We start from the raw sequence: 18,785 nt of genomic DNA, 5'->3' as shown, positions 1-18,785 counted from the left end.
GTGGAGAAACTTCACAAGATGATACAGGAAATCCTGCTGCAGCTAATTCTGAAAAGTGCTCACTTTATTTTCTCAGAAGATTTCTGCAGAACATACAAGCTGTTCTACTCAAACACTCAATTATATCTTCACCATAACTTAAAAGAAATGTTGGTGGTATTCTATTTTTTGTTATTCAAGCCCAGCTTCACTGACTTTCTTCTCTCAGCCTTCTTCAATCTTAAACTTGCAAAAGCCAGTAAAGGGTGATGGAAAAAGGTCTTAGCAATGATTTCCAAGAACAGGATCTCCCCAAGGCAATGTGGTTGGTGAAAAAAAAAATCAGGAATAGCATTTAATTCTGTAAATATAATCCAGCCCTTTCAAGAAATGAACTCAAGCCCTTTGAAAAACACGTTTAAAAATGCTCGGCGGAGATTTTGTTAGACTTAGGCAGCTAAATCCTTGCCAGGGTCTCTCCACGTGGAGCAGGTTTTGTCCCCGAGCGCCTGGCACTGGCCCCCGATGGCACCTGGGCACACGCTGAGGCTGGGTGAGAGCAGCGTTGCGAAGGGTGACAGGCAGCAGGAGCCAGCAAGCTGCCAAGCATACTATTAAAAATAATATATTAAAAAAAAAAAAAAAAAAAAAAAAAACTTCTAAAAAGACTGGGTTGTTTTTCGAACAACCTTCCCTGTGAACCGAAACGATCACTGAAAGCCCAGACGGCAACTTTTGTTTTTTTATTTCCAGATACCCCTTCCTTCTCCTCCGCTCACGCCGTCACCTTACACGGGGGAAGAGTGAAGCGAAACCACGACGCCGGCGAACGCGGCCAGGCTGCCGCGTCCCCCCGGCCCCGGGAGCAGGGCCGCGCCGGCGCGGACCGCCAGAGCCCCTCAGCCGCCGCACGCTGCGGCTCTCCCTCAGCGCCCCGCGCGCAGGGCCGCGCAGCGCGGGGCGGGGCGGCCGGGCGGGTGTGTGTGTGTGGGGCGGGGTCACGCCGAGGGCTGCCCGCGGGGCTCGCGCAGGTGGGAGCCGTTGGCGGCGGCGGGAGGGGGGCGGGGAGGCCCCTGTCCCTCCGCCTGCCCCAGCGGAGCAGCCGGCGTCACTCACCGAGCGGCGGGGCGAGGCCGGCCAGGAGGGCGGCGGCGGCGGCGGCCCCTGCCCTGCCCTGCCCTGCCCGGCGCCGCGCCTCCAGTAGCGGAGAGCGGCGGCACCATGCGGGCGGCTCTCGGGGTAGGAGCGGCCGTTGGCGGCGGCGGCGAGGGATGGGGGGCGGCACCTGCTCCCGCTCCCGGCGCCGCCGCCGCGCGCGCTGGGAGGCCCCGGGGGAAGGAAGGAGGGAGGTGGTCGCTGACCTGCTGCTCCTCGTTGGCAGGACGTGGTGGGCGCCTTCTGCCTCGTGTCCCTGGCGGCCGCGCTGGACTTCAGGTACCACCACACCGAGGAACTGGAGGCGTTTCTGAAGGAGGTCCGCGCCGCCTACCCGTCCCTCACCCACCTGCACAGCATCGGGCGCTCTGTGGAAGGTAGGGGCCGGCTTGAAACGGGGGTAAACTGGGATAAGCGCTGCTCCGGGAGCCGGAGGAGAGTACCGCGGTTCCCCCGGCCCGGGCTTGGGTGCTGCATCTTCAGCTAGGACCTAACTGCTCCCAGCGCCTGCTTTGGGAATTGGGAAAACGCCGGAGTGGCGGCTGCAGAAACAGGGCTGTCTTTAAATAACTTTAAAATGTTGGATGGTACTCGGTTTGCTGAGCGCCTGTGCTAGGTGGGGCTCTAACACTAATGCGTGTTTTCTAACTTGTGGGTATGTTAAAAATATACTTTATTTATTGGCCCTTGTTATTCCAGCAAATCTGGACTGAGCAGAAAAAGGTTTCCAAGTTCCATAACAAAATCAGGTCTTGTGTTTTTTGAGTGAAGAATGGGACTTCTGTCTCAAATGCCACAGGAAAATGTAACTCAGTCAGTAATCATCTTTCTGGCACTATGCAGTTATTTTAATTAATCTCTCTCTCTTTGGTACATCCTTAAAATTTTTCAAAATGAGCTGTTTCATTTTCTTTAAAGAGATTAGCAAGTTTAATATTTATTAGCACTTAAAACTTTAATAGACACTTGTCTAGTTTTTAACAGGGGGAAAAAAGTAGATTTCAATTCAGAAAAGAATTAGATTGCTTCTATATGAGGTGTAAAACTAGACTGAGAAGTTCACTTCATTTACTAGAAACATCATCTGTTCCTCAAATTCCATTTCATCTAAGCTCACAAAAGTGAGGACAGCTGCACCATCTGTAATAAAATCTATCTCCTTCTAGGTGGAGAGTATCATGAAGAACAGTAGTGGTCTCTTCATTACTTCCTTCTTGTATTATTAAGTGTGCGCTTTTTGATTATTATTTATTTAATACAGTTGTACATGTCTGGGACATAATCTTTAGATGAAAACAGTCCTGTTCTGTTTAAGTTAGGTATCAGACAGCTTTCATCTTGCTATATGTATGTCCTCTTGTCTCTGTACATGTCTGCACTCACTTTAAGGAAAGTCTCAGTATGGAAAGATTCAAACTAGACAAGGACTCTTAAAATTTCTTTAAGTTGCATTCCTCTTGGTTTTATCAAAGGCAGAATCATATTGGATTACGTTATTCATCCACACAAGAGGCTACTCCCTTTAAGTATGATTCCCTTAAGCACAGACTATCAGTTTTCCCCATTTTCATATTTTTGCCTCGAGGAGACTTAGCTACTTTTTTAATGATAGGGCTAAATTCTCTGACGTAAACTTTGCAGGCTTTTCTTGACTTGTGCCTGTCTGAGCATCTGAAAGTGGTTAATATAATGTTGAACCTGTCAGAGTTCCATTAACTTAAAAACAAAAACAGAAAATGCATCATCTCTTGCTTCTGAGAGTGATCAGTGCCTTGAAACTTTATTCAGATTTTGATGTACTGCCTCCTACTGTGCTTAACTGTATGAGGAAATGTACTTACTTACGATGAGAAACAGAAATCAGTTTAAATACTTAAAAACTGAGATCAGTATAAGGTAGTACGTTGTCTTTTGAGCTATCGACATTTCTGATGTGGTAATCATTGATAATAAAACTTCATGAATTTGAGTAATGCTTTCCACAGATTAATTACTGAGGACTTACTTCTATAAAGCCAGTACACGTATTTTTACTATCAACATTTTTTTTTATTATTCTTAAATCTGTGTTTTATTTTTATCTAAAAATCTGGAATGATATGCTGCCATCTAGATTTGTATTATGAATAATATGAAATGTAGACTTCATTTCCCTGCCCACCCTTCCCTGATTGTCTTGTGTATACGTGGAATTCTGCAAGGGTATAGGGCCCACTCTTTATCAGCCTAACTGTGGAGGGCAGTAGGGATCAGGAAGTGATTGCATGTGTGTTGTTGTGGGTGTTTTTCTTTTCTCTTTTTTTTTGTCTGGTGATGGTGGTTTGGGGGTCTTTTTTGTTTTGTTTTAGATGGCCACACTTTAAAAAAAAAAAAAAAAAAAAAAAAAAAAGCTGCCGCTCTCCAGATCAGAAGCTTCACATGCTCCAGGCAGATCATACAACAGTTTAGATCTGGAGGCCATCAAGTTGAAGCTCCTGTTCAAAGAAGTGCTTCAAAGTTAGATTTTGCTGCCTAGGGCCTTTTCCACTCAAGTCTCGAATATTTGCAAGGATGGAGATTCCACAGCATCTCTGTTTACCTGATCCAGTTCTCAGCTGTACCTTCACTGGGGAATTTTTTTTCCTTGCTGAAAACTGTGACTTGTCTCTTTGCTGTGCACATCTAAGAAGAGTCTAGATCCATCCTCTCTATAATCTCCCTTTTGATAATAGAAGGTTGCAGTTGAATCATCCTCTGGGATAAAGAAACCCACCTCCCTCAGCCTTTCCTTGAATATCATATGCTTCAGCCTCCTCCTCATCTCAGTGGCCCTCTGCTGGACTTTCTCCAGTGTATTGATGTTTCTCTTGTACTGAGAAGCCCAAAACTGGACACAGTTCTACAGATAGAGCTTCACTAGTGAGGAGCAGAGGGGAATAATCACTTCTTTTAACCTGCTGGCTTATGGTCTTGCTGATGCAGCTCAGCATAGAGGTTGTCTTCTCTGCTGCAAGAGTATGCTGCTGACTCACATTCAGCTTGTTGTCTATCTGAACCCTCAGCAGAGCTGCAAACTAGCCAGTTCTCAGCATGTAGGAAATTGGGGTTGTTTTCTTGGGCAGATGATCTCAATATGAGGTTATTCTGTCCCAGGTACTGGACTTTCCACTTGTCTCTGTCAAACTTCATGAGGTTTCTGTTAGGCAATTCCTCCAGCTTGTCATGGTTCCTCTGAGTGGCAGCTCTGTCCCTGATGCTGATGTTGAACAGAATCAGCCCCACTCTTGACCTTTGAGGAATGTTGCTAATAATCTGCTGTCACATTTTGGGTCCCTAACTGCCAATTGCTCAGTCCAGCAGTCTAGCCGGTTTCTTACTTTGCTGTAGTCTGCCAGTCTGATTCATATGTTACCAGTTTGTTAACAAAGATACTGAAAGATACAGTGGGAGATAGTGCTGAAAGCCTTGCTAAGGTCAAGGTTGAAGTCATCTAGTACTCTCCTTTCTCCCACTGAGGCAGTCATTTCTGCATAAAAGATAATCTGTCTAGTGTGATTGGCCATTCATAAGTCTGAAGTGAGCTTTACAAAATCTGTTTGTTTGACATATGCATCCTATAGCAGTAGTGTACACCATGGAACCAATACCAAGAGTCTCCTTGGAAAACAAACTAAAAGATCCACAATTCCTCTGTTAGATTACTGGGAAGAGTGAGTTTTAGACTGGCAACTGTCTATTTGGGCTCCAGTTCTGTATATCTATAAGCTGTGTTATTTGTGCACCTCAGTTGCCGAGCTATTGTCATGAAACAAAGGGAAAGAGGATTCTATAAGAGATGCAGCCTGCTGAATGACAAAGCTGAGTATTATCTGTTTGGTCTAATCTAGCAAGTAAGTACAAACCCCTCAACAGTGAGTGATGCATATATATTTGTGACAGACCACACTACCTGATGTGGTCTATAAACAAGTGGGTAGGCCAGCAATTTTCCTAATGCTAGGAGAATAGTGGTGTTTCAACTGCTTCTGACAAGGAATGCAAATAGGATGACAGAACTTCTTGAGCAGTGGCATCAAAGGTAGTAAATAAATCCTCAGCAGGCACAGATGACACAGGCAGCTAATCAGAGACCATATTGTGGGCTGTCTCCATGCATGACTAATACTGGATTTCTCTCCATGAGTTGGAAGAATATCCCCTGAAACTTGGTGTTGGCAGAACTGACTCTGTCCACAGTTTAGTTGATAACCTTGGGGGGGGGGGGGAAAGCAAGGCTACTGGCAGGTGATTCTCATCAATGTTTTCTGTGTGAAAAATCCATATATTATGTGATTATTTTTTTTAATAAAAAAAGAAAAAACAGATTCCTCCCTTCCAGAGAGACCCAGCCATACAGCTGTGAAAGGCATAGCCAAAAGAAACCTTCCTTAGCTCATAAGGTTCTTTAAGGCCCAAATGCTGAGACATATGTGATAGCCCAGAAAATACCTCGGTACTTTTATATTGTGTTGTATGTGTTGTTGCACAAGCTAATAAAAGAGCTTTGGCTGGAGCTATTCTCTAATCTGCACGGTACCCAAAATCTGCACAGTACCCAATGCTATAGCTGTGTTGCAACATACAAAGTGAAGAAGAAAACACAAGTAGTGTTTTGCTGTGTTCACCCTATCACCCGTTCTGTTATGGCATGAACTCTTACAACGAGAATTCATTTGTATCCTGTTGCTGTGCAAAAGCATAGCCTGGTAAAGTAAGGACCTAATCTTTGACTAGGGCTTTCGAGTGTTACTCTGTTATAAATGCACATCAAAGTGTTTTATAGTAATGTCTATTATAACAGTATATGTAATAATAGCCATGATCACTTTCATAAATACATTATAAAACACAATTTCTGCATTCAAACCAAATCTGTAGCTGAATCTGACTTTCTTCTTGGCCCAGAAGAACATCCTCTGTCTATATACTGGTAATGCTAGTTGCCTTACTAAATAGAGAGCCTGTGGAGAGATTAAACACTAGCTGTAAGTCTCCTATATCTTGCTGTGCATTGTAAGTGTATAACTATGCTGAGAAAAGGCAGGCTAAACCACTCTTGCAACTGAATACCATTTTCACTTCAGAATAGTTGCCTTGAAATACTATTGGTGTTGAAGTATTAGCACTCACTAGTTAAAATAACAGTTGGAAATCAGTATGATGTAGCTGAGGCTTGATGGTTCTCCCATGCAGAAATAATCAGAAGATGGCTGGACAAGAGCAGGGTACACTGTGTAATAAAACAGATATAAAGAGTTAGATTAAATCAGAGAGTGGTTTTAGAGAACCTTGCCTGCCTAATGCCACCCCAGTGGAAAAACACAAATTGGCTCCTTAGTGTACACGGCAACAATCACCATCAGAAAGAAAATACCTCAGTAGGTGTGTGATGTGAGGTTTTCACTGTCAAAGATGCCATGCTGTTAAACTTTAAAATAAAAAAAAAATAGATAGACCTCATGACTTTATTGTGAGGGCAAAGCAAGCAACACTGGAACAGCTGGGTGACATCTATAATTGATCCACACTGTTGAAAAACTCCATGAAAAATTAAATACAAGCCACATAAAGATACACTATAGATACAGGATAAAGTGACAATATGCTAATTATAAATCGTTTTTAGATCTGTCTTTTCCAGAGGCTAGTCTGCATTTTTAGAATTCTTGTCCAATTGAAACAATTGTAAACATCTTAACCCTGTTCCCACTCACTGAGCAAAGAAAGTTACATATGGTTAAAGTTCCTCTGTTTTTTTACCTGATGGAGAGCATAGGTTAACGTTTCTTTGGTAGATTTGATCACTGGGGAAATAAAAGACAAAACAGAAAAAAACCAAACTGATTAAATTCTGTTGTGAATTCATCAGAAATTTTCAGAAACAGTTTCCTGCAGCAGAGCTGTCCTGAAAACTTTTTCAGGTGAGATCTGTGTGGCTTTATCATCCTATTCTGCTATTCCCTATTCAGTTGCTTTTTTGGTTGCCCACTAACTGGCACATTAATCCATTAGTCTTAAGCACTTTACTAACTTTGACTCATCCTCCAAATATCTTAGTTAGCAGTATTTTGCTTCCCCCTGTTCTATAAAGAGAAGAGTTGAAACATGCAGTTATTTTATTATTTTTATTTTTAAGTTCATGTGGGATCTCCATGTGTCTGTGTGCGTAGATGATACTATGTACTTCAGGGAAGGTGTATGCTGTAGGGCTCCCAGAAGACTGGGTTTCTCGGTGGCCCAGACTGGAGGTGCCTGTTGGAGCACATTGTATCTCCTTCCCTGCCCATGTTCATGGATTTCCTCCTCAGAAAGCTGAAGGGAATGGTACGCAGCCAGGTCTTCATCTGATAAGCAGCTGTGACTCTGCCAAAGGGTGCACCTGGGATCAGGACTCTGCAATGTACTCAGAAGTACACCTGCCTCACAGTGTAGTTAATAGAGAACCCAGGTGTTTCACCTGGCCCTGACATCATTCTGCACATATGTCAGTGGGAGCTGTGCCCAAGATACATCAGGAATTATAAATCTCCTGACTATTCTGATACAGCCTGATTGCTACATGGGCTACTTTTAGGCATTTAGGGGAGACTATTGAACAGAGGAGTGCTGATTTCAGGTTCTTTTCACTCCAGTGAAAGTCTTTTATCTAACAGTAAAAGACCAGGGTACAGTGTTTGTCTAGTCTATATATTAATAGTCTGACTGACCACATGTACCTAGGAAAAATAGAAACTTGTTTTTAGCCATTTCTAGTGATGAGTAAATGAGAAGGCTGAGTTACTACCATGGACAGTAAAATGCATTTTGAATTTCATTGAATTTATACCAGAAACATTTTAGATTCTGGACGACTTTACTACATCTTTATTGCTGAAGAAAACCAAATTGAAAGGTGTATCCTTAAATGTTTGTACAATACTGAAATAATTCTTGTCAAGTTAGTTTCTGGTTCCTCGTACTGTACAAAAATAGAATGAGAAGGTTGTATCTAGTCCAATATACTCTACGAAGTAAAGTTTCTCACTGTTACCCATTACTAAATGTTTCTGCAAACTAAATGTAAGTACAAATGTGTCTAAAGAGAAGAAAAAGGTAAAGGTGATAAAGATGACTTTATTTTCAAGACAGAGAAGTCATAGAGGGAAATCTGTGGGGAGTGTGATGTCTGTAAAGAAAGCGTCGTAATTCCTTCTTTTTTTCTTTAGAGTTGTAACGTAAAGGTATGCTTGTGCACAAGAGAGAATTACGTTCAGTTTGTTTCATCTGAATGCTGCAGATTGCTTTCCTCCTCTGTCTCCAATCTTTGATACTGTCCTTGCTTCGTGTATCTCTTCTTTGATTCCCAGCCCATGTTTCTTTAGTACTGTGAAACACAAGCTCATCAGGCAAGCGTGGCATGCGTAGATAATAGGAGAATTGAGATTTGCAATGTTCATTTTTAGAAATCAGCATGAATGAGACGTTTCCCACTCTAAGGGGCCCATTAAGCACGCTAAGTCAATTGGTTCAGGCACGGAGTTTCATTAAAACCGAGGGATCTTCTAAAATCTATCATGCTACTTAAATTTTTATCTGTGCTTGCCTGCTGCTTTCCCATTTTTTTTTCACTTTCCCTGTCACTTTTTCCTTTCTGTATCTTCCTTCATAACCATGCTTGTTCTGGTCTTTGTCAGCACTTGTGGCATATAAATTTGGGTTAACAAGATTCTACTTAGACTTATCTTTCACTTTATTATTGAAAGAGTGCTTAGATTCATAGCTGGGCTTGACATTAACAGCCTTGTAAACTCTATTTGCAGTATATTTTGTGAGTCACTGTGGTGGGAAGGGAAAAGAGAACAGAGGAGGCGGGCAGGCTCCTTCAGGGCTTAACTTTAGGCCAAACCATGATTTTAAAAACAAGAAAGTATTAGCCCATAGTTTTAAAACTCTTCAACTGAGCTTTTCTCTAAACCATGTGCTTAAGTAGAACTTACTGCATCAGTTTTAACTTTTAAATACATTTTTCTTCACTGAAGCTAGACAAGTCCTTAATTGTTGAAATATATTTGCAGATTTCTTCTGACTGTATCATGTAGCAATTTAGTTACCAGAATTAGTTTAACTATGAATATTGTGTATATCTATTGGAAAAAAGCAGAGTACTTCTGCCTTTTGTATTAGTAGTTTGATATTGTAATGTGCAAAGGTAATTTGTACGCAGTTGGTCTTTGATAGTCAAGTACTAAGATTTTGTCTGCTGATAACATGATTTCACATTGCTTTCTCGTTAGTAGTGGTCTGTCAGAATGCCTACCCTTTCTCACTGTGCAAATAGTTTAAAAAGAGTATGTAGCAGATGTTTGTCTGACAGAAGGATGAGCCATTTATGAAGTTACTTTCAGAGATGCAATCTCTTGCAGTGCAAGTAAAATAATTTGCTTAAATCTTCTCTTCTTCCTATTTGTTGTGAATTGGTCAGTCATCTTTGTCTCTCCTTCTGGGCTACCTCTTACACCTAAAAATTAAGTATGTGGGTGTGTGCATGTGCTTGTGGTTTTCCTTTATATATGTGCATGTGCACACACAAAACTTAAGGACAATTCTTGCAGAAAATCTTGTAGAAAGGTTTTTCTCTGAAATCTGCCACGTCTGAGATTTACTTTCAAGCCAACAAAACAAAACACAATCTTTTTAATGAACTTCATGGTTACACTGACATGTTAACTTTAAAATTGCAAATTCTGTGCTGTCAGCTGAAAAATGGAATGCAGCTTTCTTTCCTTAAATTGGTTATGCCTTGTGTCATGCAAGCCCTTTACATTTGAATAAGCTATACATTCTGACTAAGATGGCTATTGGAAAAGAAGCAGTGCTTCTGCAGCTAGGATTTGGTGTTATTGGACTGTTATTGGAGATGTAAACAAATAATGCATGGAGTACAATGCAGTTCTCTTCCCCTCCCGCTTGAGAGGCTCCCCTCACCCCCCATAAACTATTCCACTTCTGGAACTGTAAATCTTACAATCTATGCAGTGGCTCAGATGTGACAGAAAGGTTAGAAGATGTTTCCAAGCAAATGATGCTGTGGTTTGGTGTCTAGGGCCTACTTTCTTGGTAGTTTTATTGTTAAGGAAAAGGTCAGTGGCAGTAGGAGTTATTTAATGAAGTGATTGTAGCTGCTGTGTATCATGCCAAGCTCACAGTGAGTTTAAGACAGTTGAGTTGTACTTTCTCTTTGCTCCTAGCCAGTGTCTTTTGGGAGCCTGAAGCCTGCTGAATCCCAGGGAACTCACAAAATGCCATATGGTCTTCGCAGTTACCTGGCAAGTGTTAAGCAGGGAGAGCTTGAGCAGATCTCAAAGTGCCATGTATCCTAAAACTAAAATAAAAGCAAACTCTGCTCTCAAAAACTAGTCCTACTGTATCAGTTCAAAAGTCCAGTCTAGTCTCTTTCCAAGAACAGCCAGAGAAAAGTCTAGGAACAAGGTGAGTGCGGAGTGATACTTCTGCAGTATGTACTTCTAGCAATCAGCAACACGGATGTTTCTGACAAAGGGTATTTCCTAATAGTGGTGGATCTAAAATAGATTAAAGTACAAAGTTTGCTTTGATGCATACTTGCATTAGGCTGATCTCAAAACCCAAGAGGAGACAAAGGGCACCTTTGTTTCTTGATGAGACAAAAGTCTAAATTATTCCATTTGTTGCAGTTGGTCACACTGCCTGGATTTTGGTTCCTGTGGTACTTGTTAGACAAGTTGCCTTTCCTAAAAATCTATCACTAGTATTTCTAAGGAGACATTTTGTTACCCACTTAGAGAGAGAATCTAGAAGCAGCTGGTCAAACTAAGACAGCTTATTAACTAAACAAGAAACAGATGATGATATGTATTGGATTTTTTAAAAAAAGTTAATTCCTCTTCCCTTTTTCCCTCCAGTCAGCTAAATAAGGCTGTTCACTCTCTAAATTTGTAGGACTCCACTTGCCAGTTTTGAGATGTGTTTTATTATGGGCTTCCCATTCTTACTGCAGACATAATGTTTTGGGTCTGCCATGAAGTGTGAAATCCTACTGTAGAGATTATGCTCTGCATTGGCAGCTTTTCATGCTTTTGTGTATGAGTATGCTTAGTTTGATGATGAGAACTGGAAATGGTATTAGTGATGAGTCACATGTGCATAGGAACAGATTGCCATTCTCATAAAATACAAATCCTGTGGAAGTATTTGAAGCAATTATGGACTTCCCAAGCAACCAAAGACTTGTAAACCTCTAGAAAGGACAAGCAAGGATATGAAGTGTGAACTCTTTTGTCTCTCTTTCCTCCTCAAATGCTTTGGTTACATATAAACAGTGCCTAGTTTTTAAGAGTCATTGGTCATTCCCACGGTTCTGCTCTTTGGGTACTGACTCTAGATTGGATTTGCTGATGTAATTTCTGAAAGTAGATAGGTGCTTATTAAATAATGGGAAATTGTTTTCCTTTTTTTTCCTCTTTTTTTTTTTGGGGGGGGGGGAGGGGAGGGAAGAGAGACTTAAACCATTCCCTGTAAGCAGGAATACATACAAAGAGACCAGAAATGTTAAGATAAGCAGTGGGCCCAGTGTAGTGACTGTCTCAGTAATAGTGAATCTGTTGCTGAAACATCTGGGTCTTTTTTATCTCAAGAAATAGCACAAATTGACAGAGAGAGGGCTGTATTAGCATTCAGGACAAGCAAATACAGACCATAGGATAGTCCTAACACTTTAAAATAAAATTTAAAAATGCTGCCTAGGTACTATACCATTTAGTCTCTTTTATTATTATCCTTAACCAAACTTTTGTTTTTGTATCAGTGACTTTAACTTCTTCCAGTAACTTACAAGAACAGCATGGTTAGAGTAGTTTTTGCTAAGGTTTTGTGCAGTATGATCTTTTGCAATTTCTCCATTAAGGAAGATACTTGGGGAAAATAAATAGTAACATCTTTACCACTGCCCCAAATAAGAAACCTATTTTTTAGTTTTTGTTATTGTAGACCTGTAATCTAGTGTTACATCGTGCTCCTCTGGTTTTGTTCTGCTTACCTATGTGCCATGCTGAATATTGTTAGATATGTCTGGGTAACGTATGTGACTGATCTCTCTTTTTTAATCCTTCAGAATAGCTTGGTGACTTTCTTACATTAAAAAAATAGCAACTGCGTTGCTTATTACTTATGCTAATCCAGTCTTTAGATAATCCTTTCTTTCTCAGTAGACCATGAGAATATGGTGTACTGACAGCAAGGCATAAACTTGCACAAAAGAATCTGATGTACTACAGTTGTTCATACAGATATTTATCTGATCCCACTTTCAGATACTTATGTTACTCGAGTAAACTATACTTTTAGAGTGTCTGTTTCCTGAGCAGAGACAGCTGCCTTTTTTGCTGATAATTTATAAGGTTAGAAAGGATACATTTATATTGCTTACTGTAACTGGAAAGTGCTTTATTCAACAGTCTGGTTAGATTAAACTCACGTATTTAGTCATGTCTGGAAGGCTACTTCTTCAAAGCTACTTTGATCAGTTGTTCTGATTAAACCTTTCTGGGTACATAAATAACAGGTTAGTAACTCTAAAATTCTGTTAGAATTGGAGTCAAGCTGAGTGATGCTGTTGGGCAATCCTCTTGCAGAAGCCAAGTTCCAAAACAGCTTTAGATTTGTCAGCTTGGATTGGTGATGGTAAAGCATAGTTCTAGGGCTCACTTTAGAAAAAGGGAAGTGCTCTTTAAGTCTTTCATTAGCTAGAGCAGTGTTTTGTTGGAAGACGATGTGTTGGCCTGCTGTTGGGGAGAAACTAACGCCTTGTTATCTGATTGAAATTTGCACCTATAGTGCTAAACTAGATAGGTATTTAATGTCTTGGTATTTCCATCACCGTTTTCAGAAATATCTCAAGAGTGTATGCATGCAGGAGGCAATTGTAATTCTTTGTTTTGGCTAGAATTATGCACATTGGTGGTACTGAGCTCTGCAGTAATTTCAGCTACAGATTACAAAGCTTAGAAGCAAAAGAACAGTTTATATTAGCACAGAAGCTTATTTACCATGAATGTGATATAAAAGTTAGAAGTGGTAAAACAGGATTGATTTCTTGATCTTCCTTACTGCAAGATATAGAACTTTGTATAATAACAAGCATACTTTGACTTACAGCTTCAGAAAGTAAGTGTGAGAGGTGCTTTTGGGAGAGTGTCCTGAAATAGTTCTTCAATAAAAATAAAACTCTCCAATAAAAATAAAACTGTAAAGATCCCTTAGTGCCTTGCATGGTAACAACTAACCTGGATTTAAACTAGTTTTACAGGAAGCTGATAAGGATGTAGTATCCCAAGATATAGCAGAGCAGATTGCTAAATAGAGTTATGGAAAGATTTCCAATGTTGTTAATGCCTAGTTTAAGTAGCTGAAAGACTTCCTGAGAGATTGCGTGGGAACTGTGGCATATCTACAGAGGAATTTATCAGAATGACTCTCATGTTGTCCTGTCTCTCCACAATATTTTGTATGAGTAATGCAGATGCTAGTTAATTGCATTGTTTCTCCTTCTTCTATCAAGTCATAATTATGTAGTGGTTGGTTTTGCTGTGGAAACTGCTACAAAAATTAGCTGGCGTATTTTTTGTTACTGTTACTTGGTGTTCTCACCATGCAATCTAGGCTGATGCTCTTCTGCTTGTACTGGAACTGAGCTTGATGGATGCAAACTGTGCCTAAGGACGTATCAGCTATGTTCTCATTAACCAAAACCTTGTTTGTCTTGTTCACCTGCTTATTTTGCGCTGCTTTGGTTGTAAGCCTTGGGGGACATTTGAAAAGCTCATGAAGTGCATGATGGGATGAAGCCCTGATAGGGGGAGGTTGTCAGGGCTGCTGAAATATCAGTAATCGTTAACAATCTGATGAATGGTTATAAAGCTTTTAAGTTTAATACGTGTACTTCGTGTTTAATTTTCTGTCATCTTTCATTACTACTAAGATGACCTTCCCTGAAGGTTGGGGCCATGTCTTTCTGAGTAATTTCAAACCACCCTGATAATTTGCTACTGTAGAGCCTGTAGAGTTTGTTACCAAACATGGGATAAAACTTACTAATTCTCACTCTCATTTGAGAAAGGGATTATATAATCAAAGAGGAGTAAGTTGTTGTGGCTTACATCAAAACTCAAAAATGTTATTTGAGGTCCTTATCTTACTGGTATAATGACTTGTATCATGTTTTTTCCTAATCTAGTTTTGTACTTTTTGTAGGTAACACAAATGGATCCAAGTAGATTCATACCTGAGGCCTGGATTTAGGGATCTGAAAATTCAGCTTTCTAACCACAATCAGAACAGGTTCTGTATGAGCTATGACCAATGGTAGACTACTGAAATGGCTATTCAGTCAGAGCTGGAGCAACAGTAAATGATGCTTGAATCTTGCATTCTAATAGAAAAGCCAGTCTGTCTTTCTCTGCTCTGTGTTTTTCTGGGTCAGGACATCCCCAACGTGAGGGGCATTACTGCAATTCCTAGCTGTGAAGTCAGCGTGCTGTGTATGGCCAGCACAAGAGAGCTGTAATGAGTGTATTGCTTCTCCTATATTGTTTCTCCTGAGCAGAGGTGGACCTCCATGCAAGCTTAAATGGGCAGCTGTAGTCTGAGGATTACTGACAGCAGCTCTGGCACATTGCACAATAGTTTTGCTTCATTTCTTAGCCATAAAACTCATCTAAAATAAGACAATTTTTGTCCTAAATGAAATTGTAAAGCACAAAGTTAGAAAAAGTAAATTTCATAACAAAAGAAACCAGGGAAGGTAGTCTAGGCTGCAGGAGCTATGGATGACTGGATTTCTTTCCTGTTGGATCTGGATGTAAGTTTCACTTCTTCAGCTTAATTTCTGGTTTTAGTAGATCTGTTCAGAATATAGGTAATCTGCTATGAACTGTGGTAATGCTAGACTTAAAAGTCTGGTCACTCTACTACAAGCTGTATGATCTGGATCTGTTCCAATACTAACTTTAAAGTCCCGTTACTTGTCCTGAGACACGCAGCTGCAAACACAGGTCTGTCTTGATTACTTGAAATATAATTCACTGATTAACTGGAGTCAGTGCTGGTTTTGCAGTGAGAAATGGCTTCTTAAGATACACTCAGCTAATTCAAAGCTTGGGAGGAGGCTTAGATGTTCACTTCACGTACAGAAACAAGAATTATCTAGGCTTTACTGATTAAAGGAAACTTTATCTATCTGCTGAATCTCTTTACATGCAGTAAATTACTGCTCTATTGAAAGAAACTTTACATCATCCCTTATAGGTACACTACCCAGTAGGACAGGCTGAGCACACCCAGGAATTTATTTTAATTGTTAATGGTAGGTTTAATACTTCTGAAAAGCTGGAAATACCAGAAAATAATTGATGTCTTGGTTCATGGGAGTGTTTATCATTTTTTGGCCCTCATAAAAACTATAAACAATCTAAACACTAATACTGGAAAAACTAATTTAGATCTGTTCTTAGTACTAGTCTATACTTAGCTCTTCCTTTTGTTTCCCATGAGTGCAATTTTACAGTGATAGCAGCAGGAATGAGCGCTGCTGATGGCAAGGCACAAGCAGTCTATTTATTTTCAAATCAGAATACAAGATTATTTGCAGAAAGTCTTAAATGACTGAGGCATAGCTTATGGTATTTTTAGGGGTACCTGGACTGTTGTTGTTTTAGGATATATGGTACTGAATCAGTGCTAGTGTCGCTGTGGGGAAGTGGTTAAAGAAAATGACACTGCTCTGCATCAGATTGTAGGATGCTCCAAATAGTTTGTATGCAGTGAATGTTGTCCTGTTGCTAGTAACTGGATTTGAGATAGCCCTTGTGATCTGCTTCCATTCAAATGAAGACAGAGGCTAATCTTAATGTCTGATTATTGGTGAGATAAGACGCTTTATGTTTCAGCTACTACAATATTGTTGGACTGCTGTGATTGGTTGGGGATTTTTATATACTACATAGTAATTATATACAGGATGTGATATCATGTATCATCATATATTAGTACTGTGCATCATATATCCATTACTGTAAGCTATCTCATCTTTTAGATCACTGATTTGTGTTTTTATGTGAAATGACCAAGGATTTGAGGAAACTGATGCTGTTAATCAGCACTCATCTCCCTTATTCTGAGAGGACTTTTGACATGTAATTCATTTAACCTGTTGGCTTCAAGGTATTCCGAAGACAAGCCCCGTGCAATTGGTACTCACACTGACAACAAGCAGTCCCTGGCTGAATGAATTTATAGCCTATTCTCATAGAAAGCAAGTATCTTCTCTTTAGATAACCATGTGTTTTACAGCTGTATCCAGTTCCATGCAGAGGAGAGAGCTGAGATGCCATCAGATCTACAATATATGTCCTTTGCTACCTTAATCTTACCAGCCTCATCACTATATTTTAGGTGCAGGATATGGTCTTGGCTTTACAGCTCAGTCTAATGTATTAGGGGAAGCTTAAGGGAGCAGCATGTAGTAGGCAGGCACTAGTGAGCTGTCGTGTGGGCTATGGTGGAAATGCAAAGCAGGGGCAGGCTACAGTTAAAAGCAGCTATGTTGCTAGCACTTTGGCAGTCTGTATGGCAAATGAGGAGTAAAGCACCAAGGAGAGAGCTGTGAAGTTCTCATGCAGTAGAGGGAAGGAGAGCTGTGCAGAAGGGCTAGAGGACACAGATTCAAAGACTCATAGGAGTACTGTTGAAGGACTTGCTTGATAGCTATTGTAGGTTGTTTCTAGATGCAACCAGAGAGAGCCAGAGATGGAAATTAAGCTGAGGCTGTGGTCCATGCTGGGTTCTGAATAGAAGTGGTATGTTTTTTTTTTTTCTTGAATGGAGTTTGTTTGCTTTTCTTCTCCCCCCCGCCACTTCCAAGTACTTATTACTGCAGCAAGACATGCCCTCTGTTTTGGTGGGGAGAAAGGCTGCCATGGAGAGGCAGGATGGTGGTGTTTTTCCTTTAATTTTGAAGAAGAATGTGCTTTAAAAGCTAGTATTTGTGGTTTCTTCACCCTGTAACTTGTCTAGGCTTACATAAGTCAAAATTTTTTTAATGGAACGGTGTCTTTTCATAAAACAAGGTTGAATAGTAGCATCCTCACCAAAGCACTTACTATCAATTTATCTTATAAAGTGTATCTTACTTGCTCACATTTTCCTTTGTAATGAAAGAGTTGGTGGCTATATCTCTTAGCTTTGTGCATAACATGTGGCCAAAAGGATTAAACATGAATGTCTTCCAGAGTGACTGGGTACAACTAGGGGAGCCAGTCTGATTCAGTCTGTTGTGTAGTGGCTTAGTCTAGCAACTACTGACTTCAGTTTTACCTATCTGGCATTTGTTTCAGTGCATCTTGTACTGCTTCTTCTGTTCTCTTCGACTATTGTCTCCTCTCACATACTGCAGTTGTTGCAGCATTTTTGTTTTCCGTTTTAGCTGTGTGACTGGCTCACTGCAGCTGTGTCATGAGGCTTCCAGCCCTGGGAGATGACTATGATCCAGAGTTTATTTGCTGTGGATCTGATAATTCACAAAGGTATAAGAAATAATGCTTTTCTATTACTGCATATAGCAGCACCTATAGTTTTGGGCCTCTTTTTTTTTTTTTTTTTTTTTTGGGGGGGGGGGTTGTAAATAATGATGACATCTGGACTTCTGAGACAGCTCCTGAGTCCTAACCATGAACTGTGAGAATTTGAAATGGGCAACATGCCAGCAAGGTCTGGGCATTAGAGATCTATAGATTGTGCCTGCTATTATCAGGGAATCAGTTCAGTTTCATTGCTGTCACCTGCTGAAGCCAGAGCTGTGCTCCTCACTGTGCAGCCTAGTGGAAAACATAGTTTGACACGTGACACCTGAAATGCCACATCACTAAAAATAATACACATCCCTTTCCCCTTTTTTTAAATTAAGACTTCCATAATGTTCTCTCTACCTTCTTTTTTACTTAAATTCAGCCTCCTATGCAGCTTTAGTAGTCCTGATTAATGTTCTTCATAGTTATTAATTCTTTCACTGTTGATCTTTGGAAAATGTCTCTGATACAGCTATGCCTGTATTTTTTGTTTTCTGATCAGTAATTCGTGAATGTGTTTAGCTTTTCTTCTTTGTCATCATTATATAAGATGATGCTCTTAATTTGTGATAATGAAATATTTTGCATGTTCTTTCGAAAAGTTTTATCCTGATTTGATGTTTTGGGGAGAAGTGTGTATTTTGTTTTAAATACTCTTCAGTTGCTTGATGACTGTTTCAAAAAGATCTCACTTGATAAGCTTGGATTTGAAAAAATGTTAATAAAAATAAAAAATGCCCGAAACTATTTTCTAGGACCGGTTAAATGCTTTTGAAATTGCAGGGTTCACTGTGACTTTTGGTCAGAAGGCAAACATTTATTCTTATAACTAATTTAGTAAGTAGTTCTAGAAAAGAAAACGTAGTCTGCTCTGATATGCTGAATGTAGGACTGTAATGAATGTGTAGACAGCAATGAAATGTGAGAATTTATATGGTCGTCTTGATGACCAAATCTTTTTACATTTTTTTTTCTTGAAGGTTTGTTTCATTTTAC

General features: G+C 40.2%; 1 protein-coding gene across 3 annotated transcripts in view; it reads left to right on the top strand.

Moving 5' to 3' along the window:
* The first annotated feature begins 1,020 nt into the window (after nucleotides 1-1,020).
* CPM (carboxypeptidase M) overlaps nucleotides 1,021-18,785 on the top strand; it is a 33,796-nt gene continuing 16,031 nt past the window's right edge. Inside the window, exons 1-2 of one of the 3 annotated variants that reach the window (XM_062584320.1) lie at nucleotides 1,021-1,218; nucleotides 1,361-1,511. In XM_062584320.1, the coding sequence (XP_062440304.1) occupies nucleotides 1,201-1,218; nucleotides 1,361-1,511 (169 nt within the window). In that variant the 5' untranslated portion in view covers nucleotides 1,021-1,200. Of the gene's footprint in view, nucleotides 1,219-1,360; nucleotides 1,512-17,730; nucleotides 17,748-18,785 lie in introns of those variants that run through there. The other 2 variants (XM_062584340.1, XM_062584331.1) reach the window with 2 other exon arrangements.

Source organism: Rhea pennata, chromosome 1 (assembly GCF_028389875.1).
Source record: "Rhea pennata isolate bPtePen1 chromosome 1, bPtePen1.pri, whole genome shotgun sequence".
NCBI classification, from domain to species: Eukaryota; Metazoa; Chordata; class Aves; order Rheiformes; family Rheidae; genus Rhea; species Rhea pennata.
This window is presented reverse-complemented; position numbering and strand designations above follow the sequence as displayed.